General features: G+C 40.8%; 1 protein-coding gene across 8 annotated transcripts; it reads right to left on the bottom strand.

The window, feature by feature from the left end:
- Positions 1-26,353, bottom strand: LOC118408632 (nuclear pore complex protein Nup214-like). 8 transcript variants are annotated; one of them, XM_035809470.1, is made up of 43 exons: positions 26,154-26,353; positions 25,738-25,873; positions 24,553-24,627; positions 24,040-24,185; positions 23,362-23,560; positions 23,112-23,182; positions 22,649-22,709; positions 22,349-22,449; positions 22,080-22,186; positions 21,701-21,770; positions 21,401-21,527; positions 20,795-20,953; positions 20,016-20,267; positions 18,906-19,139; positions 18,244-18,465; positions 16,130-16,338; positions 15,544-15,693; positions 15,223-15,348; positions 14,722-14,861; positions 14,076-14,252; positions 13,709-13,794; positions 13,411-13,497; positions 12,870-13,022; positions 12,025-12,763; positions 11,841-11,907; positions 10,605-10,844; positions 9,226-9,439; positions 8,220-8,408; positions 7,682-7,933; positions 7,143-7,193; positions 6,804-6,872; positions 6,452-6,532; positions 6,001-6,174; positions 5,445-5,678; positions 4,645-4,896; positions 4,067-4,342; positions 3,728-3,805; positions 3,437-3,529; positions 2,792-2,954; positions 2,128-2,291; positions 1,574-1,621; positions 1,020-1,068; positions 1-788 (listed from the first exon to the last, which is right to left on the bottom strand). In XM_035809470.1, the coding sequence occupies exons 1-43, from the start codon at positions 26,181-26,183 to the stop codon at positions 761-763; spliced, it is 6,579 nt and encodes a 2,192-aa protein (XP_035665363.1). In that variant the 5' UTR covers positions 26,184-26,353; the 3' UTR covers positions 1-760. The 8 variants fall into 8 exon arrangements, with proteins under 8 accessions (XP_035665363.1, XP_035665358.1, XP_035665359.1 ...); XM_035809465.1 differs by having other exon boundaries at positions 3,728-3,802; positions 19,833-20,267; XM_035809466.1 differs by having other exon boundaries at positions 2,128-2,270; positions 19,833-20,267.

Consider the following 26,353-nt stretch of genomic DNA (forward strand, 5'->3'; position numbering starts at 1 on the left):
TTTTGAAAGAGTACAATAGCTTTATTCTTGACAATTGTAATATTTCTGCCAGGACCTTAAATATCCCAAGCATATCACTGTTGATAAAGATACAAATGTCTATGAAATAATGCTACAAATCATAAAGTTGTTATTACCTGTCCTTCCATAAAAGATTTTGGCATAATGCAGAGACTCAATCAGATGCTGGCTAGCTAAAACAATGTGCACTCGTTGTGTTTGGTTGACAACACACTTAAACATTCCAAACTTTTTTGATACCCTCTAGAAACTGTTCTCTACAATATATGTGCAAGTCCTACAGAATAAATGCATCTACATGTATGTGTATTCGTCTCATCCCTGTGAGTACCAGTAAATGAGAATACAGCCGATACTTGCAATTATTACCATATTCATAAACTTATTATCATACTCATAAAATTCATAAGATGATGATGATGATAAACTGCCAAGTGTCCCATATCCAGTATTGATAGTAGTGCACAAAGATGATGTGGACAAAATAATGTGACTATGCCTGTTATTGAAGACCATAGGTCATCTTGATGACATCAGTTGTTGAAAGAGAGCCATTCTATAACAAAGCCTTTTAAACCTAGCCCTAACTTCTTTGCAACTATCATGTGAATTACAGGCCATTAATTCTAGACAGCACACTGGTTCCAACAGTAGGCTTTATTTAGCACAAACACTTGTATATAAACTGTATTGTTCTTCATCATGATTCTCTGCATCAGTTCCTTGTTCCTATTGAAAATCACCTCCAGGATGAAAAGGCTGAAGACCTGATGAACAAAGAAAGCAGTGTTAAAAACATTATTATTCAATATTTTTCAAATGATAGAACAGACACATCTGGAGTTATTGTACAATAGTTTTATTTTTTCTTTTTCTTTTTTTTTTACCTATTTTTTTACCTAGAAAACTACTAGTTCTAACTGCTGGAAAGGATAACCAGATTTCACACTTAAGACCATTTTAGGTAAAAGGTCTATGTGAGAATGATGTATACTTACTGTGAGCTGGGTGCACTCTGTCCAAAACCGCCAGAGCTGCTGCCAAAACCTATGGAAATATCAATGATTAGTGCAAGCAATTTCTTTATATATCACAATGACTCAGGTGGTATACAGGCAAACTTGCAGGTTATATTCTGAATGAAGATATTAATGTGTATATAGTTTTTTCTTACTTTTAACTTTACAAAAAAATCTTTCAAAATTAGAGTTCCACGACCAGATATCTTTGCCAAATGATAACATTAATAATAACATACTGATGTTTTTTGTGTGTTTCTCACCAAGACCTACCCAAATACCAAACATTACTAAAATCCACGCATGCAGGCCTTCTAGAGTTATGCTGTCCATCCACAAACATACATACAAACATACATACATACAAATGTACACACAAATGCTACCAAAAAACATAACCTTCCCCTTCTGGTAAAAGCAACCAACAGTAGAGCTATATGTAGTACCTATGTGTGTGTGTGTGTGTGTGTGTGTGTGTGTGTGTGTGTGTGTGTGTGTATGTGTTTGCGTGTGTGTGACTGACTAACACACACCTGGCTGCGGCTGCTGCTGCTGCGGCTGCTGCTGGAACACTGCAGCAGCTATGTGCAGTGGGCACACAGGTAGGTTAGTCATGTACCACAGTCACTATGTGTCTTCAACATACGATGGCTACACCTTATTGTTGTCTACCCTACTAACACTGGTCAAAAGACGCAACGTATGGAACTACTAAATACAAAGCTGGTTTATTTCAATATTTTCTTCATAAATTGTAAATTAATAAAACTTCTTGGTCTTCTTGCACCAAGGACATAATCTGAGGTTACTAAGTACTGCTTTCGCTGCCCCCCAAATGTACTAATTTTGTACAAAGAATGTAGACATTTTACTTCATGCAGCAGCTGCCTGCACTTCTTTGTACTGAAATCTTTCTAATAACCAACATCCGTAGGGAAAATTGAAGTATTGACAAGTATCAGTTTACTACAAAGCTAAACCTTTTTCAAACACAAAAGTAGGCACGGATCAAATTTTCAACAACCACTGTCACCTTCAGGATCAATACTGATGATCAAACACTTCAGAACGTAAACAGTCTACTTACTACCGAATCCACCAGCAGGACTCCCAAACCCTCCTCCTCCTCCCCCAAACCCAGGAGACCCCTGGGCTAGACCTCCGAACGTCGGGGCGCCGCTGCTCTGGGCCGCGATGCCTCCGAAGGTTGGAGCATCATTAGCTGCAAAGCTAGGGGCAGCAGAAGAAGACCTCCAAGTGGAGACAACAGTATCAAAGGTTTCATTCTATCAAAAACAACTATGCCATCTTGCCTTGCCTTGCCAAATCTTGGGTAAAAATAGCAACATGACAAACTGTCAATTGTAATGATTCCTGTGACTTGCAACAACACAAATTTTGTCAGTTTTCTTTGCTACAAGACTTAAACATAGATGTTTATTGGAACCATTTTTTTCCGAGATATATAGTGTCAACACAAGGAAAAACGGTCTTTGTTGTGTCCCAGCCTTAGACTACCTGGTACAACCTTGTATGTTTTCTTTAAGTCCAAATGGCACTGTATCTACTCACATAAAGCCATTCAACCAGTTGACAAGAAAAGTTTCACTATGTGACATTTTTGAAATAGTCAAATACAAAGCTCTTTCAAATTTGACATCAACATGCACTTTGCAACAACACTTTCACTCCTTACCATAATTGTACAGTAAAATTATAAATTTCAACTGTCATGGAAACACATAACTTACTGTGAAAATGCCCCACCACCGGTTGGGGTGGACCCAAACACCTGTGAAGATGTGCCAAGGGGGTTGGAGAATGCTGCTGTGCTGCCAAAACCTGGGCTTCCACCAAACGCTGGAGTAGAACCAAAACTTGGCGGGCTTCCAAATCCAGAGGAAGCAGCTGGAGCTAAGTGATACAGTGTGTGTGGTCAATACATGGTGTTTAATAAGTCATAAGTTGGGCAATGGCAATATAACTAGTACTGTGGTATGTAAACTGCTTGTCTTTCCATTAATGCCACAGACAAGTAAGATAAAATTTCAGGAAGCCTTATACATGTAATATGAACATTATAGACCTGGCAAATCATGGAGATTCACCGTACCTAATTGCACACATAACAGAGAGAATAGGAAAATAAAAATAAGAGTGATGCTGATAGCCTGGAGCTTAGGTTAAAGCTGATCAAGAGGTCGTGGTTTCTATTCCTGGCATTCCAGATGCTGTGCACTTAACAAAACGTTCCTCATTCCATCCAGAATAAAATGGGAATCTGTCTTAGGAACATAGAATGGTGGTTCAAGGAGAGGGATGGGTCTAGCCTCAAAACAACTATCCAAGACATTTACATTTGAGACAGTTCTTTAATAAGAAGAGCTACACTGTACCTTGTGGTTGACTAGGCTGGGAAAACGCTCCAAATCCCTGCTGTGCAACACTCCCTCCTGCACTGAAGCCTCCTGATGTGGGGGACCCAAACCCTGGGTACATTACAATTTTACATTACAAACTAAAGTTGTAACCATATAGCAAAATTTGAAACAGCCAAGAGACACACAAGGAATCACATTAAAAGGAGCAGAGTAAATAAATGCAACAGTTAATGTACATGTGAATATAAATATCATTTGATTCTAACGAACTCATCATGTTAATTTCTACATAACTTTGTTTCCTACCTCCACTGCTGGCCGTCCCAAACCCAGTACTCCCAACTGCTTTGGTTCCAGGTGAGGCACCAAACAGGCTGGATGCTGCTTTTGGAGCAACAAGACACAAAACATTTTATCCCTCAAACAGATCACAAACCATACAAATGCACAAGAAGACTACAACTGAAAGTTAAAAGAGGTACACCAATTTTCAACTTGGTATTAGTTAATTAATAAATTACTTTTCTAGAACTTCCAGAACATGCACTATACAGTATGTGTGAACACTATTGTTAATAAGGAAGTACATTTTCACATCTGTAAAACAATACTATTTTCATTAACAACAAAACTATTATTCAGTACCTGATGTAGAAGGTGTGCCAAATGAAGTAGAGCCACCAAACGGGTTTTTACTAGCAGCCTCTGCACTAGGCTTGGCTCCCAGCCCACTGAAGAACCCCCCTGTGCTTGCTGTGCTCCCCCCTCCAAACAACCCTGTACTGGTGGAAGTAGTGGAAGAGGAGCCAAACAAGCCTCCTCCACTGGAGGATGTGGTGGTGCTGCTTCCGAATGCTGATTGGCCGAAGAGGCCTCCTGTGGGCGTGGTGGATGTCTGTCCAAACAGTCCACCTGTATTGGCTGGAAAGACAACATTCATGGTGAAAATTTGTAGAAAGCGTGATTAAGATTAAAAGAAACTAAATCTTTAAGGTAATAACAATCACCAAAAGCAATTGTAGGAGACTTGCACAATATAGCTTGTTAATAGTGTGTTTCAAGTAGTGTACCTTAATACCCATTCACCTATAAGAAAGTAAAATTTTACAACAGCGACATGCATTTCAAATAAAATGCACAATGTTGCATAGTTTAAAAAATTACACTGTAAAGAATATCCTAAACATGCAGGCACACAAAAGGGTACGTGTAAGAATGTTTACCTGTTGATGACGTTGCTGTTCCAAACAGACCCCCTGATGTTGGTGTTTGCCCAAACCCAAACCCTGAGCTACTGGACTGCCCAAACCCACTACTACCAGCTGTCGCAGGTTGTCCAAAGAAGGACGATGTGCTGGTTGTAGTGGTGGTGGCTGCAGGCTGACCAAACAGACTGCCGCTGGAGCCAGACGTTGAGGCAAACAGGGATGACCCAGCTGTAGTGGACGCTGCTCCAAAGCCTGAGGTGCCTGTGGCTGTAGAAGAGATTAAAATGAGAATACAATACAGGTGTAGATGGGAACTTTTGATCCACTCCCCTTACCTCACTAGGCTGGGTACCATCTGTATAGTAGTTCGCTCCGACTTTTATTATACATGTACATGTAATACAATAAATGCCTCTCTGCTATTCCGTCTGGGAACCTTGACATCTCTAACATCTGGAATCGTCCAAATTTTGGACAAGGGCACTGATTGGTCCCTACAAATCAGCGAATAAAGGAATGGGTTCAATCCATCCGCTTATGGGAGGCCTGCTGTAATCAAACAAGCCCTCTAGATCCATTCCTTAATTCGCTCATTGACTGACATCACTACCAAAAGTTTTGAATGTGCAGTTATCAAGACGGGTTGCAGAAGCGAACATAGGAGTGAACTACTTCCTGGATGGTACCCAGGCTATTACCCCATTGAACAGTGATGTAACTGAGCGCTAACCGTTCCCTCAGGTATATGGAGCATTGCCACACAACAATTAGGAAAAGGTGCTGTTTGACATACATGTACAAGAACCACTACTCACCAGTTGTAGTGGGCTGCCCAAATGCTGGTGTTGAGCCTCCTGTGGTCTGTTGACCAAACAGGAACCCTCCACTAGCTGCAGTGGTTTGTGCCGCAGACCCAAAACCTGCAGTAGTTGCGTTGGTGGTGGTCGGGCCAAAGAGGGAAACTGTGGTAGTGGTGGCTGTTGTAGCGGGTTGTTCTGATGTTGTAGCAGCAGGAGTAGTGGTTGTAGCTGCTACAGGCTGGGCGCTAGCTGTGGTGAAAGTACATAAAAATGAAACATTGAAGAGGAAAGAAACAATAGCACAGCATTATATTTTTGACCATTTTGTACACAAGATAGAAGTACTAGTAGTGTAGCATAGCTTTAGTTTTGTCTCTCCCACTGTGACGATTCCTTACAAAAACGTTTCGCGTTATTACAGTAATTGCATTTAGCCCATATGGGCAAGAACATGCAACTGACTAAAGATCATTGCCATTGTCATTGTCATTGTTAATCTGTTATCCTGAGCTTTGACCATGTTACAAAGCAGCTAAAGTTTACAGTTCATAGTTCAAGAAAAAAACCTTACCAGGTGTAGTGAGATCCACAGGTGCTGTAGTGCTGGGCTGGACAGGTGCAGCTGTTGTTGTTGCGCTGTCTGTTGAGCCAGCTGCAGTTGTTGTAATGGTACCCGCTGTTGTTGTTCTTGTTGGAGAGGCAGTGGTGTAGCCACTGGCAACAGTTGTACTGGCACTAGTAACAGCTGAAAGAAGGGAATATCATAGAATACAAGTTAATCAAACCATCTATCACAACAAATGTGAACTATGTTATGAGTCACAGTGTATCAGTAAAGGCGAGTAAATAGTGCACGATGTCAAAGTTAATGTTTCCAATTTCAATTCTACTCCCCTAAATCTCCTAATGTACACATAGTGGATTACATTGTGTAATTCAATTTCCTACAGTTACAGTGCATGTATCTGTCAATAGTTAACTCAAATACAGTGCATACAATGTCCAATTCACAGCACCAGCACCTGTAAGAGTTGTTTTATCAGAGGCTGTGGACTTTGGTTGGGCAAAAACAAATCCACTGGCAGTTCCAGCACTTGGGCCTCCTGTTATCAGAGAATAGGAAATGGAGGGGACAACTCATTTAGCTTAAAATCTTAAGGTCTGACTGCATAGAATCTTCCACCATCCAAATATTCTGTGAATTAGAATTTGATTATTATATGAATTGCCTAACAACCGACCAGCTGGTATACAAAACTACTGTACCATGCAGAATTTTTAAACTTAACTGGCCCTTGAGTGCAATTGTAAACGTCACATGCATTGGCAGAAAACACACAATAAAATACAGTGTGTGATTCAGGATTTGGGCACCTGTTGTATCAGCAGCTGTTGTCTTGGGTAGGGTGAAAGAAAAACCACTGGCAGCTGTAGAACTGGCACCTGTTGGAGACCAGAATATAGGAGGGGGAGGGGGGCAAAAACAGGTCAGATACAGACAAATCCATAATATAGACATAATAAGTTGCAGAAAGCCTTGAATCATCCGTAGACTTCTGTGGATCTAACTACAACTAAAATGCATGCATTAGTATTTAAATTTTAAAATTCTATCTTATACAAATGTAAATAAGTACCTTTCTATGTTATGTATGGAAGTTATCAATGTCTTAATGTTTGCGATATGCAGTGTCTGAGAAGAGGTTGTAGCACCTTTGTCAGCAGCTGTTGTCTTTGGTAGGGTGAAACTAAAACCACTAGCAGCTGTGGGGAATGTTGAGTATATTTGTATGAATTTGTGCTTTATCAAATAATACACAATCATTCATACATTTGTGCTTATCAAGCAACATATATACCAGGCAAAAGGCATATGAAGGTATGTGAACAATAAACCTATGACCCTTTACCGTAAGCCTGTTTATGGGAACTATACTGGTACGTTATAGTAAAGAGAACCATACAGATACAAGTCTTAGATTCAACATCATTGATCATTTTCCTTTCAGTTGTCAATCTGAAAATACTGTTTTCCATTATACTATAGACTGAGACTGCTGAGCAACAAAAGATTTGACAAAATCGCTTGACTGACTTTATAGATAAAAAGGAATTAACGTTTTGTTGTATTTTTGATGATACTATTTATGCATTGTATATGCCTTGTATTTCATTTAGAAAATCAAGGATTATACAAATCAAATTTGGTTGCGCAACAGTTGCAAAACAGGGTCTGAGAAACACATCCACACCTGTTGAAGAAGCTGGACTTGCAAAGGAGAACCCAGAAGAAGTCCCAGGTTTCAGGGCAGAGAAACCACTGGGGGTGTTCAGGCCAAACCCAAACCCAGAGGATGTGGTACTCTGCCCAAATAAGGACGTGGTGGTTGCTGTAGCTGTCGGTTTGGACTCTACCACCGTGGCAGGGGTGGGGGTAGGGGCAGTCTGTGAGCTTGTAATGGAAAGTGCTGGAGGCTCAGGGGGTGGTGTGTCAGATTTGGGGCCTGTTGGGTAAGATTATAAAGCTGAGCATACCAGTAATAGCCGAAAAGAACAACATTTTGAATTACATGTATCTATGATGGAAATATTGGAACTATTGGGTCCATGTACATGTAAGTCACATCATCATCTACTTGAAATTCAGCTAGCATAGAAAAGGCAAGTAATAAGTAAACACAGTCTTTTGTTATAGTGCTAAGCTGAACAATAATTTATCACACATCCCTTGACATGGTCATTAACATGTTTTGCAGTTTATCTATTTACTTCAGAAGAATGTTTACTTACTTAGGAAGAAGCCTCCAGGTTGGATAGTATCAGCTTCAGTCTGATTCTTAGAAAAGTCAAAGGAGGGCTTTGGTGCAGCTGGTACATCAGCGACTTGGGTAGAGGAGGTAGGAGTTTCCTCAGGAGTGGGTGGTGGGGTGATGTCCTCTACCCCAGATGCTGATGGTTGTTCACTCCCAGGAGGCTTCACTGTGGAAGTGTAAAGGTACAAAGCTTTTGATACATGAGAGTGGAATTTGTTATCACCAAGCAGAGTAGGGGCATCTTCAGTTGACAGTTTTAAAGAACACTTAGGTGTGACATGTCGTTCCGTGTAATATAATCAGCTGCTACCACCGCGCAAGCTGGTGTGTTTTCCGAAGGGGGGCTATACCCATTATGTCATACCTGTGACGCGAAAACGTTCGATATGGGTGTTCTGGACCGTGTGATAACTTTCTGTATCACACAGGTTCGAAAGTTGTATCACACCAGCTTGCTTCGAGTAAATCAAACTATTTCGAACGGGCTGAATACGGCACGGTTGAAAATTCGAATACCGGATTTAGGAATTGCTGTTGTTACGATCTTTTGTTCGAGGACACAGCATTTTCTAAACTTCTGGTGCATTTCGCATCGAAATATGTGTTTTCTCCGGTGGGTATGACATAAATAAAATACAACATGGTGTATTGCGCATCACCCTTGGTCCCAGCCCTCCCGAGGGTCGGATCACCCTCCAGCCTTTGGGCGATCCTTCCCACGGTCGGGCTGGTACCTTGGGTGATACAGAATACACTGTGTTGTATTCTATATGTATCACCCCCTAATAAGGCGCTAGTCGCGTCTGGCTTTGTGCCTGTCGAGTTCCAGAGCATACCACGACGATGGCAAAATTCTACTACCAAACAGTGTTTGGTACATTCTAAGTATCATGGCCAACTTATGACATCAAATATCAACATGGTGGTTCCCCATTGACCAAAAGGTAAAACATAATAAAGTAATGATAACACATTTCTCCTACCATCCTGAGGTTTCTCTGCCAGTGTCTTGGCAAGTAGGGATCCATCTGTTGTTGCTCCTGCTGCTGTAGAAGTTGTGCTGGCAGCACTCAAGGCTCCAAACCCAAAAGATGAAGTGCCCTGTCCAAAACTCAGGCCTGACAGACCAGTGGGGGCAGAGAAACTGAAGCTTGATGTTGGCTTTGTCTCAACTGGCTTTGGTTGAGCCTGTGTTGCCTGCAGTCATGAGACAACAGAAGGATGAACAAAAAATATTGACAGCTTTTGTAATGGTCCCATAGAATTGTCTTCTTAATGAAATACAACAACAGCAAGCTTTATTGACACGACAAAAGTACAGTAACTTTTGTATGGTCAACTACATGTATAAACTACAACAACAAAAAAAGAGAAAGAATACAGAATACATCTTACAATTCTACTAAATTTTAAACATATACCAATACCTCCTACAGCCACTAGGTGCATGCCACCCCAAAATACTCTTATGGTTTACAAGTGTATCAATGGGCTAGCACCAACATACCTATCATCCATCTTCTCTCACAACCACAACTTACACAATTACCAAACCAGACAGACATCACTCCTATATAAACCCTTTTTCAAGACCACAACAGGACAGCGTACATTTTCATACAGAGGTGCTAAACACTTTAATTCACTTCCAGCCTACATTAAGCAAGTTCAAAGCCTAAATTCATTTAAGTCAGCTTTGAAAGACCTAACATAGTTTCAGTACTGAGTAGTGACCTCTGACCTCCCAAACTGTTGACCATGGATCGGATTATGATTTTGATTTTGATTTATCTATGTCTTTCATGTTTCAGTTGTATTTATATGTTCCGACGTATATGTCTACTTCTCTCTCTGTAAGTTGTTTTTATTTCCTTGTATGTATATGTGAATACTGGGCCCTATTGAAAACCAGTGTACTAGCACTGAATAGGCTACCCAGGTGTATGAAAATAAACAAACAAACTCAGAACTATACAAGTGAACACCTCTACATAAGGTCCATCTGGCCAATGTAACCACTTTTTGGGCAGTCCTTTAAATATTTTCACATTGACACAAGCCTTAAGAATCCTGTCAATAGTGACCACCTGTCCACATTTTATTGGTCCCGATTCATCTTCAATGGGTTGTGACTAACCTATAAGACTTTTATTAGTACAATAAATTATACATGTACATTCTATAACTTCCATGAATACTTTCATCTGCTTGGTACGTCACTTAATAGAGAGACTCTTTTTTACAATGGTCACTGAAACGTCGGTAAAAATATAGCTGTGGTTGTGTAAAAAGTGTCTATTTATTTACACATTCTACAACTCCCTTATCTGTACACAGTCACTGTAACTCAACCAGCCCTTACCTGTGTTGCTGAGGAGAGGGTGGCTGTGACCGCTGGCTTGAATGAGAAGGAACCAGACAGGCCTTGGCCAATCACAAAGGACCCCATGGATGTGCTGCTGGTCTGTGGAGCTGTGGTAGAGGGCGCTGTTGACAGGTTCCCAAAGTTTGCAGGCTGGCCGAATGCAGGCTGCTGGCCTGGTGTGGCAAAACTGAAGCCTGATGTAGACAGTGGCACTGACATGGCTGCAGTGGTAGTTGCCTTCAAAATACAAATGACAAGTCAGTACATGGTTAACAGATTAACAGCTTTTGTTTGCATAGATTATGATAATGATTATGTTTACCTTCACAGAATACACATGTAGAAACATATTTTTTTGCTGTTTCTTCATCATCTCCTGGTCTTTCTATTTCATTTATTTTATTACCTGTGAATGAAGTCAAAATAAATGTAATACATGGGCACGTTCCTAATGAAACGACAGGAAATGTGCCAAGGTCATTCATTCTATGCTGAGTACAGTTACCCTAAATCAAAAGAATTGACAACAACCTCTAAGAACACAATCCCTTTTTATGATGGCAATTACAAACTGCAAGTAATCACTTCATGCAAGAGGCACTTCCCACTGCTACCGTAAAACTGCACCAATTGAAACCCAGGACTGTGAACCTCTGACCTTGCACACGCCTAGCAAAATTACCTGCTTCTTTCTTCAGTTACAAACAAAATGTCACTTCTTTGACGCTTGAGATCAGTTGGGCTGGCTAAAACTAGTAAAAGGAAAATTCTCACTGCTATAAACATGCATTCATGCAGCAGAGTCAGTGGTCTTTTAGAGTGCACACTGTGAGAAATATGTGGAGGACACCTTCTTCTTTCCCTCCAAAAAATAAGGTCAATGACCTGGACCAGACAGCTGTCACCATGGTCACTGGTAAAGTAACAAACACTCTGTGGTGTTCAATTACATAATGTAGCAACTCACTGGACTGAGCTGGAGGGGATGATCACCATATACTATATGAATGTGTTTGAGTAAGAACAAATTGAGCAGTAGTTTATTATATTGCACCAGGTGAAGGTTAACTTTGAATATTTGTCTGCAAATGTTACCTTTCTGCAGTATTTCTGCCTAATATCTTATAGCTTGTATACATAAGCTTGTATAAGTATTTGCTGAATGAGTTTAAAAATGGTATAAAGAACGAACAAAAAGTGACAACTTCTATAGGACCCTTGTTGGAAACATACTGGTTTGGATGTAGCTGTTGCTGACTGCAGAATCTTCTGAGCAGCTTCCAAGGCATTTCGGTTAACACTGTGAAATAGGGACACAAAAATTACATATCACTTCAGAATCAGATAATCACTATCGTTCATTTTAATGCATGAGAAAAGTTAAGTATCAAAAAATAAATTGTAAATGTAAGCTTGCCTGTCTGACACCATGGCTGTTGTCACACCGGTTGAAACTGGTTTCAGATTGGCCACATCTTTGATGTTCACGACTGGAGGAGCCACATCCTCAGTAGAACCCCCATCATCATTCAAATCATCTTCAGCCTCCAGCTGATTGGCCAGCCCAAGCCCTGCTGGGTACTGATTGGTTAAGTCAGGTAATACTGACTGCTGACTGGTTGCTCCAAATCTTAGTGGCTGCTGATTGGATGTGCTGGACACTGCTGCTTGCTGAATGGCTGATCCAAATCCTGCTGTCTGCTGATTGGTTGATCCAAATAATGCTGGTTTCTGATTGGATGATCCAAATGATGCTGGTTGAGAGATGGCTACACCAACACTTGAAGTTGCAGGTGCTTGACTGATTGATCCAAATCCTGTTGGCTGCTGATTGGCTAATCCAAATGCTGCTGGTTTCTGATTGGATGATCCAAATGCAGCTGACTGCTGATTGGCTGCGCCCACACGACTCATGGCAGCAGCAGCTGCAGCTTCCTTTGGCGTAAGCGCAGATGGCCCCTTCAGTACTGTTGCCCCCTGGGAAAATGGCACCGGTGCAAACCCTGATGATGGGCTGGGAACTGGCTTAGTGGCAGCTGGTTCAGGTGGCTTGGTTGTCATGGGAACTGGCTGGGACCTGTCCAATGGCAGCGGCTGTTCCTCTGCAGGTGGTGAGAACTGTAGAACTGTCTTTACCCTCGACTGTGCAGTTGATCCTGTAGAGAATAATATTGTTGCTTTACTCTTTTACTGCCATAACATAATGTTTCTAGTACATGGCATCTTACTGTGGAACAACTCATTGATAAGCAGAAACAGTACCTGCTGGTGTTTCCAATGGAGGAGACTCAATCTTTGGGGGTGGTGGGGTCGGTAGACCATCTCCTTCCCTACCCCTGGGGGTGGAGGATGCAGGCCTGGGGGAGGCACGATACATGCGCTGGGGAGAGATCAGCCTGGACTGGGACACTGATGCTGGAAAGAAATTGAATGTTTCAACAGTCAAGAATTTGTCATTACATTCATGTCAAATCAAGAATACTGTAAATTTGTTCACTTTTACAGTGGTTTTATTTTGCAGTGGAAGGGAGGGGAGGCTTTTCGCAGTGTTTTAGATTTGCAGCATATAAAACATGCTATAAGTTTGTGTAGAAAGGTCACCGAGAAAACCATAAAAATAAAAATACCAAGAGTTTCAAGATTTATAGGTATATATCATGATGATGACATTAGACATAATGTAACATTTCAAGTAAATCAAGCAACCAACCAACTAATTAACAAACCAACAAAAAATGCTACAAAAAACATTGTTGGGTTGATTGACAAACTTGATTTGAATAACAATAAAGATGAGCCATACCTGGTGTGGTGGAGCGCACAGGTGTGACCTGTCTCTTCCCCAGGAGCTCCCGTAGCTGGGACTGCTTCTTGGATGACATGGGGGAGGCTGTAAACACAACATCAACAAAAAATAGTCATTTCAATACATGACAAAAAAAGCAATGATAAAAGATGTTAGTCTGGATTGAATGGTTTTGAGCTTTCTGTATAGAACTCTGTGTTGTAGAAAAACGATTGAATGAGACAGTATCATATTTGGCTGTATTCCGTATAGGATACACCTTTTAAATCTAGCCAAGATGATTTTTGTCCCTTACCAGAAGAAGACTTCTTCTGTCTCTCAGGTGTGGTGTCCTGCCTTGGATGTAACAGGGTATCGGCTAAGGCAGACAGCTCTGTGTCCCTGAAGCAAAAACAAACATGAAAAAACAGGATCTATCAAACCAAATGGAAAATGCATAAATTTGGACTTGAGAAATAAAGAGCTATTGAAGCCACTAGCTAGCATAATAATGCAGTGTCTAACCATAGTGAGAAGTAAAGGTTATTCTAAATTCAAATTTTCAGGAGAATTTCCTTTGAAGTCCTCTTTCCTTAATGGGTGATCACGTTGTACTATCATTGCTGCCCCTGGACAAGATACAATTTATATTGTACACATAAATTCAAGACTAGAAACCCTACGTTTTGGTGGTGCTGCGTGCTACAGGCCTGTTGGTCCAGCTGGATGTGGTGTTGTACAGACGCATCTTCTTCAGCTGCTCAGACAGCTTCCTGATGTGCTGGGACTGGTCATGCAGGATTTTGTCATGATTGGAGACGGCACGGTACACCACGTCCAGCGCAGGGCTCTTCAGCTTACTGTGATTGGGGACGACAAAAAGAACTTAAGAACTGCCATATTCTCAAAGGCAATATTGCAGCGTTAAAAATGGAAATATTCTGGATGAGGCAATATGTATACAGTAATATTGACATCTAACACACTATATTTCCACATTTACATCATTATTTCATACCTTGAGCAGTCATAAATAAAAATGGCCTAGATACAAGTCGAACGAGGATATTCCTTATTATTGGAACCCAAAAAATTAGTCCTTGATCAGGAATTGCGACTTGTTTCTGCGCCATTTTTAACGGCTCAGTTTTATGAAATAATGATGTAAATGTGCTAAAATAGTACAATAGATGTCAATATTATACAGATTATTGCCTGATCCAGGTTATTTCCACTTTCAATGATCTAATATTGCTTAGGTTGTGTTTAAAGAAATAAAATATGACAAAAACTCTACCTCCAAACTTTAAATCACCACATTAAACTTACCCAGACTTCTGTGACTTCTGCTGTTTGAACTTGTCCCACTCATCATCTAGCATGTTGTTAACATCCCTGATGGTGGTGTCCACATAGTGGTACATCTGTCGAACCTCCTTCATCTTGTTAGCACTGGCTGGGTCCAGGGCCTGGAAAAAAGCGGGGGATAGTGGCACAAATGTTTAGTACACATGTGAGCCCTTTATATTGGAATATATTTGCTGCACTTAATAGTAAAAAAGCTGTTGCATATGTATACAATACCAACAAGCATGAAATATAGTTAACTTGATACTTATATGTAAATATATCCAGTACAGAAGATCAAGTTGTTTTTTACCCTGGCAGTTGAGTGCTGGCTGAACTCAAAATGTTTTCCCACAGCACAGTTCATAAAACTCTCTAAAGAATCTTTTTTTCAAAATAGCAATTTCTTAAGATTCTTCTTCCTCCATTTTTCTGGGCAGTAGGTACATGTACAAATCTTTTACTGGAGACAGAGAATGAGACCTGTGAGCGCAGCAGCTGGTGGTAGTATGGTTCCTTGTTTCTGTCGTTGCGAGACTTCCCCTCCTCGAGCATCGCAAAGGTTTCCAGTGTCTGCGTACGCAGGTCATGGATGTCGTTGTGGATAGACTACAGAAATGACACAAAAAAATTAGTACATAACATTATCCTTTGTGTTTTTCACCATTGCCTTCACTCTAATCATTTTCCTATCACAAAGCAAAGTGTTAGAGACCTTTATTCCTTATGGAGGCCTGTCTCAATACTAAAATCTCAGGTAAAAGTTATTCCACTCATATGCTACCCTCCCTAGTGGTCTCACACCTGGGTTGTGTCCTTGATCTCATCACAGAACCTTCCTATCTGCTGGGTCTCCTCCTTCAGTTTCCTCAGCTCGTCAGGATGCCCAACTTTCCAGTCGGTCTTTGCTGCTGCCTCTCGAAGGTTGGCCACTTCACTCTCAAAGTGAGAAATCTGTCAAAGAATGATGAACATATTTACTGTAACATACTGGTACTATTTTACCATTTATCTACCCTGGATATCAGAGTACAACTTAGCCGGCTAAGGGAATTATGCCTTCACGCACTGCGCGGCGGCGAATCTCCCCAGGCCGGCTAATTCGATTTACGGGGCTATATTGCTAGGGGCCCGCGAAACCGTAGCCGCGAGCGCTGTTCTCTGGAGACCAGGGTACCATTTATCTTAAAGAATAAATTTTGCATATTTGCACTGACTGTATCAAGTGAAATACATGTACTACTGTTTACAAGAGGCATGTCAATGTTTTTATTAATTCTTTTAGTCAACATTTGACCGACACAAACTATTCAAGAAAGATGTGTGAGATCTAGAAAAATTGTTGAACAGCTTTAAAAAAGTGTTTTTAAAGGATCAGTTTCTTTCATACCTCATCCAAGATGCTTGCAGAAAACGTGTCTTCCTCCACAACAGCACCTGGTTCCTCTGCAGGTGGCTGTGCAGGCCTGGCAGGGACAGCTGCAGCTGGTTGGGTCACAGGTGGTCTGTATGGTGGTGGTTGTGGCTGGGATGGGGCTGGCTGGGTGACAGCAACCGGCTTGGCCTGCTGGGCACTAGGTTTGACCACCTGGGTCGGACCTGGAACATGTGAGTTTTTGTTATTTTCTGTTTGTTTTGCATTATTGGTAAGTTACCCTAAGGTGTAACACGTTTTCTACAGTAGGTAACAAGCTTTGTATGACCGGACTGCAAGGACCCCTACTCTTTTGGTGTAGGATCTTACATGTAGTGTGGTAGGATCTTACATGTACAGTGAAACCTGCCTTAGGGGTCACCTGAGTATAGGGGCCACCTGGCCATTGCGGTCACTTTTTGTCGGTCCCTTGGATTTTTCCCATTGACGTAAGCATTAAGAAATAGTCTATAGCGGTCACCTGTCGAATGCGGTCGCGGCCAGCCGATTTTCAGTCCGGCCGCTATGCCAACACTGCCGATAGCGGTCACCGGCGCGACTGGCCGGCCGCGTTATGCCGCGCTAAACCCACGCGGGGTTCACTTTTTTTTTCAATTTCTGCACTACATCAGCAAAATGTAGGCTCAACTTGGACGATTTACGAAGGAAACATTGAATAAAGAAACATTTTACAAAATTATGTGATTTTATGCGAAGTTTTTCCACCAAAGTGTTGTTGGAGTTTTTCTCGTCTCAGACTCTTTGCACTCTACCCTTCTCTACATCGTCATTTCTGTGCAGACTGAAAGAATATATGGACAGATTTTACAAGTAGACCGTCCGTTCATGTATCTGATGTTATAGGCTCTTGAAATCCATGTGCGATGGTCTAATTTTCGTATTCCGCGGGCCAAAAATATCGGAATTGTATTTGCGTAAATTTTCCAAGATGGCGCCGCCTCAGAAAATAAACAAGGTCAATAGGGGTCAGTGGACGACTCCATTTTTGCCAAGGTAAAATGTGGGAACAACAATTCTGATTTATAGCACAAAATACGGTGATTATGGTATAAAAACGATAAGAATCAATGAAATCAACGTTATTTATGTAAGAACTAGACGAAGTTGGATTTTTGTCAAAGAAATAAGCCTACATAGAGACAGCTTTATTTCGACGTGACCACCTTGGCATAATGGCGCATGCAGACAAGTCAAGCCAAGCCTTCCTGAACAAGTGAAAGTTTTTGTGGCGTTTTGATGTTTAGAAATGATTATGAACTTGTTATCAGCAGTGATTGAACGTCTAATTTTTGCCGGCAACTAGCGGAATTTACACGATTTGTCTATTCGATTGGCAAAGTTGCCGGAGACGCGCGCTGTGACCCAAGACAAGAAAGTCAGATCGAGGAACAAAGGAAAATGGCGGCGCTGACTTCGTGTTCAGACAAGAGAACCAAGCAAATGTCTGTCAGTTTTGACTCAGAAATACGATGTCGAAGGCTTCGACTCCCGAGGGACACGCATTGACGTTGGTCATTCGGCGTTCCGAGAACGGCAATTCCCCCCGTCAACTAGCGGCTGATTTCGGAGCAGGTGTCGGTCGGACTCAGATTAGTGTTAATGTCTAAATTATAGTACACTGTCTTCTAATGTCATGATTGACATACATTTTGACTATACAGAAATAAGGGAGCAGCTACAGTGCTGTAGCAGTAGTAGTAATACAAATGTATTTCATTAAACTGTTTGTTTTAAACTCATATTTAGTTTAAATGTATAACCTTAATAATATTGTCAATAAATACTCAGTATCTCAACAGAAGCTGAATGCCTTGTCACTTATTGGTTGTGGTGAAATGTACCTTTTTGGCTTTACTGCCTATAGGGGCCACCTGCCCATAGGGGCCAAATTTGGTCAGTCCCTTGAGTGACCCCTATAGACAGGTTTCACTGTACATGTATGTGTGGTTGTCCTCAAACACCTCTGGGTTTACGTCCCCTCAGAGAGATTTCTTATACAGCATAGCTATCAACCAAGCTTCCAAAACATTTGATCTCAATGATGGCTATAATAAATGGTTGCCACCCACCATTGCCTGGCTGTAGGGTGGATGCCTGTACCATAGATGGAGGCTTAGAGCCTGGCTGTACAGAACCAGACTGTTGTGGTTGTACGGCTGGTTTTGATACAGATTGTGGCATGCCAGGCTGTGCAGTAGTAGTGCCTGGTCTGAAGCTGAAGGCCTGACCAGCACTGGGGGCACCAAAACCAAAACCTGTTGTCTTGGGTGCTGCTGGGGCAATGCTAGACACTGGGGAATATAGAGTTTCATTCACAGACACGGAAGTAAAATATAATGATCATAGAATCACTTATAAGTCATTGACTGAGGTATGTACAGTACAGGCCATGAAATATGCATCAAATTTGGCAAAACTTTCTGCAAAATTTCACTGGACTTAACGCAATCTTTCGCAGTGTGTTCTGCAAAACTTTGCAAGGCATTCTGCAAAATTACGCAGCGTTAGAGCTTTACAAATCAAAATGACCAAGCTCTAGAAATCGTACAATTACAAGGTATTCATCATGATTGGACGGCACAATGATCAATAACAAATTGTCAGATTTTTTTTTACTTTTCAAGAAAGCATTACAGTAGAAATTTTTAGAGTACTCAAAGCATTTATTCTCCTATCAAAATGTAACCTTACATATGTGACCTTAAATACTTGTAGAACAGCTCTGCAGTACCTGTAGTAGATGCAGGCATGGAGAACAGTCCTGTAGCACCAGTGGTACCAGGAGCAGGTACAGCAGTAGTGGAGGTGACAGCAGCAGGTTTCACACTCACACCTGCTGGTGCAGCCATGGAGAAGGCGCTAGCACCAGGCCCTGTGGGTGCCGCCGTGGGCTGGGTAGTACCAGGTGCTGCGAAGGAGAACCCCTGGCTGCTGGTACCACCTGTGGTACCTGGCTGGGAGGAACCTAGGGACAGAAGTACCGCAACATAAAGGTCTTTGTTTTGCAGGAAAAAATTGTTCAAGACTTGGGACACGTTGATTAAATTTTGATTAGATGGATGACATCCGCGCACGCATTTTCTGTTGTTTGCACACAAAAAAAGAAGTTTTCAAACATACTGTAATCATAAAACGTAGCTGTAAAATATGCAAATATATGCTATAGCCATAGGTTTAAAAAAGATATACAGGAAAATATATATTAATGTCATAGAATTGCAGCAGCAAGAAAAAAGGAAAATAAAAATGAAGAATCGATTGTTTGGCATTTCCACTATACCATATTCTATTTGTTTGTGCATTTGTTCAACCTTCCTGGCCACTTAGATTTCATAATAAAAGCAACTTTTTTGGGGGGAAAACTTATTCTTTTTTATTCACACGGCCGCACCAAATTGGTTGTTCACAGAGGCATCCATATAATCAAATCAACATGGCCTTATTAAGGGAACTATACAGTCGTGAGAGTAAACAATGAATAATGCTTTAGTAAAACCCAATTCATGCATACATGGTGTAACTGTTAGTTCATGATACGACTATAAGACAATATCAAACTTGTATCTTGTTTCTTTCACAATTTAGCATGCACGTAACATTCACAGTAACACTATTTAATCTACAAATGCTTGGTTAGAAAACACAGCACACAACAAACCTGGTAGTGAGAAGGAAAAGGCAGAACTAGAGCCAGCCTGTTGTCCGCCAGGTAAAGCAAACTTAAACCCAGCACTGGAATTTCCTCCTATAGTTAAACCTCCAGTTGAAGTAGTAGTGGAGGCGCCGGGCAAACCAAATTTTGGGGCGGCAGAGCTGGCGGCACTGCCAAAGAGAGACAAACCTCCAGAAGTAGTAGAAGGAGTGGTTTGTAGCCCCATTTTTGGGGTGGATGTTGGAGCAGTGAACAGGGAACTGGTTGGAGCTGCAGCTGGTGGTGCTTGTGGTTGGGTGAAGCTGAAGGTTGTGGAGGCAGGGACTGCCGCTGGTTTGGGGAGGGGGGCAGTGTTCTCCTTCCCTGCTGTAGCTGGCTGCGGCTGCTGGACAGCTACAGGTGCTACAGGCTTTGCTGCAGCTGCAGGGGATGCAGCTTGAGCTGTATATAGAATAGAATCCATCATGAACATGTATAGGTAACACTTAGCTACATTATCTTTTATAATTACTGACAATTCCTTTTTTTATGTTGACAGGGTGTGCATGATCACTAACAGAAGTACTGTAAATGTATTTAAATTCGAGGGGATTTAATTTCCTGGTTACGACAAAATGGAGTTTTCGTGGTTGTTTTAAGTTCACGGTAGCGCCCTAGACTGCAGTCTCATACTATAATAGAAAAATGGTTTGTGGCTTTAAGTTTGTGGTGTAGTGGTCACCGCAAAAGCCGCAAACATAAAACCACCGCCAACATTTCTGCATTTACAGTATGCTATAAATATATAATACAGTAACAAAAATAAAAATCTGAGATACTATATATGTCAATACTACAAAAGTACTTACAACTCTAACAAAATAGGTTTATAACTTTAACAGCAACATGTACTAATTCACACAAAACTAAAACATTTCAAAACTACTGTGTATGTAACTACAATAGTTCAGGTAAAATGTTAGGATTACCTGGACCTTGCCTTTCACCCTGTGCAGACAGGGTAGTGGGAGGCTTGATGATGGTCAGTGGCTGGGGCGGAGCTGTGTTAACCATGTAGAATGGACACAGCAGGCCGTCGGTGGATAGAAGCATGAAGATGGGCATCGGCGGGAGGCTCTGATTCTCACCTGTGGTAAAATGGAAAGTTTCTCAGAACAATCCGTTCACAGCATTTCACCTAGCCATATACAGTTTGCATCTGTGGGTTGCATGAGAAATGCTTAAGGTTGGATAGTTTTAAAGATGAAAACATATTAGTTAAGTACTATGAAAAGACAATTAAAAATACTGATTTCAGTAAAATTTCACACGTCAATCTTGCATTGCTCCTTAGGAATATCTAACCCAATGAATGAGGCCTAGTAACCATTATCTTTCAGGGTTCATTCACCGAATCCTGAGATAAACTGTATTCTCATCATCATCTATCTCTTTATAACTATTTGACCGTTGGGGCACCACAGAAGGTCTGTCCATTCCCTCATATTATCCAATCTTTTCCTCCCATTGGCTACAAAATGTACCTCTCTTTCTTCCTCCCTGTATGGTTCCCTGCAAACTGTACACAGACTTACCAATAGGGATATGATTGGTTGATGTGAGGTCCACAGCCATGCCCATGGGGTAGGTCTCATCGTGATTGGTGGACAGGGGAAGCTCTGCCCTGGCAGCATCATCCAGGTTCCACAGTTCCCACACATTCTACAGGCAAGAACCAGCAACTTCACAACTTTACATCATTGTAAAAACTTAATTGTACAAAAGTTCGCTATAAGCTATGTTTGATAGACTTTCATCATAAGGAAAATGTAACAGGAAAAAACAATTTGTCAAAGCTCTTGGATGGTTTTAAATGTTCAGACACTTTATCTCACCTTGTCTTCAAGATTCTTGCCAATCACTGCTGCTTCCATGGACCTACTGGAAGCACATACCACAAGTCCCCTGCAAAAAGACATCAACAAACTTTTGATGTACATAGTATTTCTATATAAATTTTTTCATTAATACACAATGTATTTGAATTCATAAGCAAGATTTTGATCTTTTCTATACACTGATAAAAGGATACTTCATGACTAGTTAGCAAGGAAACCACTACCATTGTCCCCTGCATCCTCTCGTTAGTCAGTCAGACTGAATCAGAGAATGACTTCAGGTGTATCTGAGCCTGACCACCCCCATATAGCCTCACTTGGTAGCTCCCAAAGTTGAAAGGTCACGGGTTACCCATGTTAGCAAGGAAACCACTACCATTCATCCACGTGGTGCAGAAAGTACTTCAGGTCTCTGTCCTCCCCACCACCAAAACAGATCTCCTCAAAGTTTGTGAAGTTGGTTGGACGCTGCTCGTCTTTTTTCTGCAAAGAAAGAAAAGGTGTTGGGTTTGAGAAGAATATAAGAAATGCATCAATATATTTTGTATATACACAAGAATGGAGCGTGTGCTTGTAGATTTACATGTGATTTTCTGCATCTAGTTATATCCCATTGAGAGGGGAAGAAAATTTATTGCAGCTTACCGGCAGGGACACCACAACCAGGCTGGGTTGGGAAGCATCGTCTGTGATGACATCATACAGCACCACAAACACATAGGTTGACAGCCACAGGATATCATTCACTGCAAAAGGAGATTTTGGTAAGGTTATAACACTATAAAGATATCAGTTGCAATCAGTTACTTTAAGTTCATATACATTGTACCTAGTGACCATCACACCTGGTGTAACAAATCAAAGGTTTACAAAACTGGATAAGAAGGAAAGGGAGTTAAAGATCAGACAAAACTTTGTATCAAAATGTTACAACAACAGAATTACCTTGTGCTTTGCTGTCTCCAAAAATGTCTGGCTTTGGCACAGATTTCTTCTCTTGCAATACCTGTGATGAACAAAAATGGTAAACTATTTGAGCCTTCATACCAATAGCATGTGTTAGTGCTTCAACGAATCCTTTCTTTCACACATAGACAAAGTTTTTTTTAATGTATGTACATGTATCTAACAATCTATACTGTACAGAATAGTCAATTACCCTTAATTAGTCTTTTGCAACATGGAAATGACTGAGACCTCCCCATCCGAAATTCGCAATACCACAAATCCTTGTACCTGTAATAAAGCTGTACAAGTACTAGAGAATTGTACCGTGAGTTTAAAGTTTAACTTAAAGCACTAAAAATAAATTAAGCCACAAGATGAAAACAAGTTAGTGGTTTACAGTACACTATTATCTGCTTTTAATCAATGACTATTGAAGTTATGTGTACAAATGTAGACCTACAGCTGTGAACTGTGCAAATGATCCATCCTGTCTGCCTGCTACTAGCTGTTTTCCCTTGGGACTCCAGCAAACTGAAACACATGACAAGAAGACATAGAACTTTACACATCTGTTTGCGTTGCTTTATATTGTATCATTTACTAATAATTTTGCAGGGTTATTGGAAACAAAATTTGAGAAAATAATCCTAATGTGCCTAGTTTGATATATTTTTTACAAAGTTACATACATTCTTCAATATTGTACTCACTTGCAGTGATGCCTTTGGTGTTGTCAAAATTTGCCATCATTTTCATGCTGTTATTGTCGGTGACCTCCAATATGACCAGTGTTCCATCTGACCGCAGGCACGCCAGCATGTTAGGGTGGGCAGGATTCCACTTCACATCCGCTACAGTCACACCCTTGTTCGTGGACAGCTTTGTCTTACAGAAGGGAGGCTTAGGATCCTGTGGATTACCAATCATAACAGATACAACATCACAAGGAAAAGATAGCATACAATGGTCCACAAATCCAACTGTGCATGTGCAAGTCAAAGACAAAGGCCTCTGTCACTAAAATAAGCCTGGGCATTGTTATGCAAACAAACAGACTGACAGTCGAATATCTGGACAGGTCTTAGCATTGTGCTTACAAGTTAGGGGCTTCAATGTACAGTTGGATTTATGAACAGGCTTATACATGATGGGAAAAGCATATCTTAGCCAAAGGAAGCTATTGACTCACCCACCTACAAGTACGTCATAAAAAAGTAAGATTTAAGCATACAAAGGCAAATACTTGACAGACTTGCAGCCACTTTCTCATCGGTCAAACAGAAAATTGCCATACTATCATTGGTTAAACTTAAACAGTTAATTGTCATTGACAGTCAGGATCAGGATAAATATCTGTATATTGTGTGAATAGGGAATGTAGTACACACATTGCTAAGGAAAGCCCTGGTGTCGAACATGACCAGTGCCAGGCCATCTTCTCTGGTGTAACAGACAGACAGTGTCAGTTCATCACAGCTCAGACCCAGGTGGTGGATACAGGGGATTGAGATCCGCTTCATAGGCAGGCTGTCAACTGGAAAAGACATATTCAAGTTACACTTACAGGAAACAATACTGTGTCGGACTGAGTACTATTTATGTACTATAAGTATAATTGCATCTACTGTTTTTTTCGACCTCTCCACTGCAAATTCATGATGCCTCAAATATGCATTTCAAATACATTTTGTATAATGGCTACAGCACGCCAGAACTGTTTCTACTGCAAATCTAAAAATAACACAATGAAAACCTCATCCTCCTTGCTACCACAAAATAAATCATCACAAAAGTAAATGAATCTACAGTGCTTTCATCAATCAGTATCTAGAATGCTGCACATGTGGAGGATGTTAGCAAGGCAAGACAGTAATTTTTATGTAATATCTTGTAGTGCTTACCGATGGTGTTGATGTCTCCTGATGTGTTGCTGTGGTGAATCTTTCCCATTTCGGCTGTCTGGATAACCTTAAGATCTGGGGACACAGAATAGTACTTTCTATTGTCTACACGTACTAGTACAGTTTTTTTGTTTTGTTTTTGTATACAGTAAAAAAAAGTAAGATCCCTTGTCCTAGTGACACTGTGTGGTTTTTATGCATTGGGAGCATAAAAACCTTATTCGCATTTGACATCTCAATTTACTACAGCAATCAAATGCTTGTACTACATGGTTGTACTTTGCAATGCTTATCAAAGTTTTATCAGAAGAGAATGTATATGTTGTATATGTAGACTGTCAAATCAAGGAAGCAAGACAATTCTAATAATGATGTTCCATGCAGCTCTGCAGGCTGTCAGAAGAGGGATCTTCTACCAAATTCTAAATATAGTTCAAACTCACATCCTTTGCATTGTAGTAGTAAATTTAAAGTCTACTGACAAAATACATATTACAGTAGAAGTCGGCTATTGGCATCAGCGATTTGTCAGCGAATTTTACCCGTTTACCCGACTTAGTCCAATAACCCTAGGTGAGTCCAAACGATCCGCGGCGGGGGGAGGGGGGCGTTGTATATTAGTTATAACAAATCCTTTGGAATCTTATCCCATTCCATATATCACATCACAACATTTAGTTTCAGCACAATGCTAAACTTTCTTCAACAGTGTCCAACACTAAGGTGTACATAATATTAGATAAGAAGTTTATTTGCAAGTTCGTGCCCGGGGGCTAATTGCAAGTACATGGTATACACATAGTGACAATGGACAGTCATAAACAATATTCTATATATATATATATTCAATATAATATTAGATCAAATTTTCAAATTTCACTACGGTGTTACCTTCTCCAGGATCAATAATGACCAATCACTTCTGAACATAAACTTGCGAGAGATAAAGACATGACTGATCTTATCAACATGTGATCTTATGGAAAGGTGTCATCAGCAAATGGTCAAACGTATATTAATGGAAGTTTTAAGAGTGCCCTTCCTGTTCTGATCTTCCTGGCACGTTTGACCAATTGCTGACGTCACGTTTCTGCATGGGGCCATCAAGTGTCTGTAATTTGTGTTGGAAGAAACATTAGCATTGTCACTGTGCTATGATTACAACCAACATTTGATTTAAACTACCTGTTGGGCACCCGACATAGGTTATCCCATATATGTTGGAGACAGCTATCAGATTGTACCGGCCCACACTACTGGTGTCATCAGGGAAGGGCTGGTCACTCACTCGCAGTTTACTCATCTGGCGAAAGGAAAATTCCTGCAAGGGACAAAGTCACAAATTTTATATTTACAGTAAATGGTAAAAATCTGTCAGGTCTAACGTTACAGCATCTAAAAATACTGATGGATATGTATCAAGAACTTAACGGGATATTACGATGGTTTAAAAGCTACCAGTACTTATAATAAAGCATTATTTACATATAAATCTAGACGAGGAACGTTTACGAGATCTAAATGCGTGTGTTAGGATATGTATATAAAAGAGAAAGTTTCAGACGTCAGACATGAATAAATTTTGAACTCGTATTTCTTACCTTCACGTCCCTTTCTGGGAAGTCTGACATGGTGCTATTAACTCCTGGTTACAGTAAGTCTTAAATTCCGTCAACAACTCGAAATTTGAAGCTTTACCAGGAGAGATTCTGGGTAAAAACTATCAAACGACGACCGAAACCATTTTTTTTTTCAACTGGACGGCGCCATTTTTAGTTACCACAAGACACGATGGGTGACT

Source organism: Branchiostoma floridae, unplaced genomic scaffold (assembly GCF_000003815.2).
Source record: "Branchiostoma floridae strain S238N-H82 unplaced genomic scaffold, Bfl_VNyyK Sc7u5tJ_264, whole genome shotgun sequence".
Lineage (NCBI taxonomy): Eukaryota > Metazoa > Chordata > Leptocardii > Amphioxiformes > Branchiostomatidae > Branchiostoma > Branchiostoma floridae.

What these genes read in the sequence shown, in the direction of transcription:
- LOC118408632 (XM_035809464.1), bottom strand. Translation starts at nt 26,183, where the DNA reads ATGTCAGACTTCCCAGAAAGGGACGTGAAG. An exon ending in CAGAAGTCACAGAAGTCTGG is followed by an intron (nt 14,253 to 14,721) that starts GTAAGTTTAATG and finishes CCCCAATCACAG; the next exon opens with TAAGCTGAAGAGCCCTGCGC. An exon ending in GGCAGAGAAACCTCAGGATG is followed by an intron (nt 8,409 to 9,225) that starts GTAGGAGAAATG and finishes ACACTTCCACAG; the next exon opens with TGAAGCCTCCTGGGAGTGAA.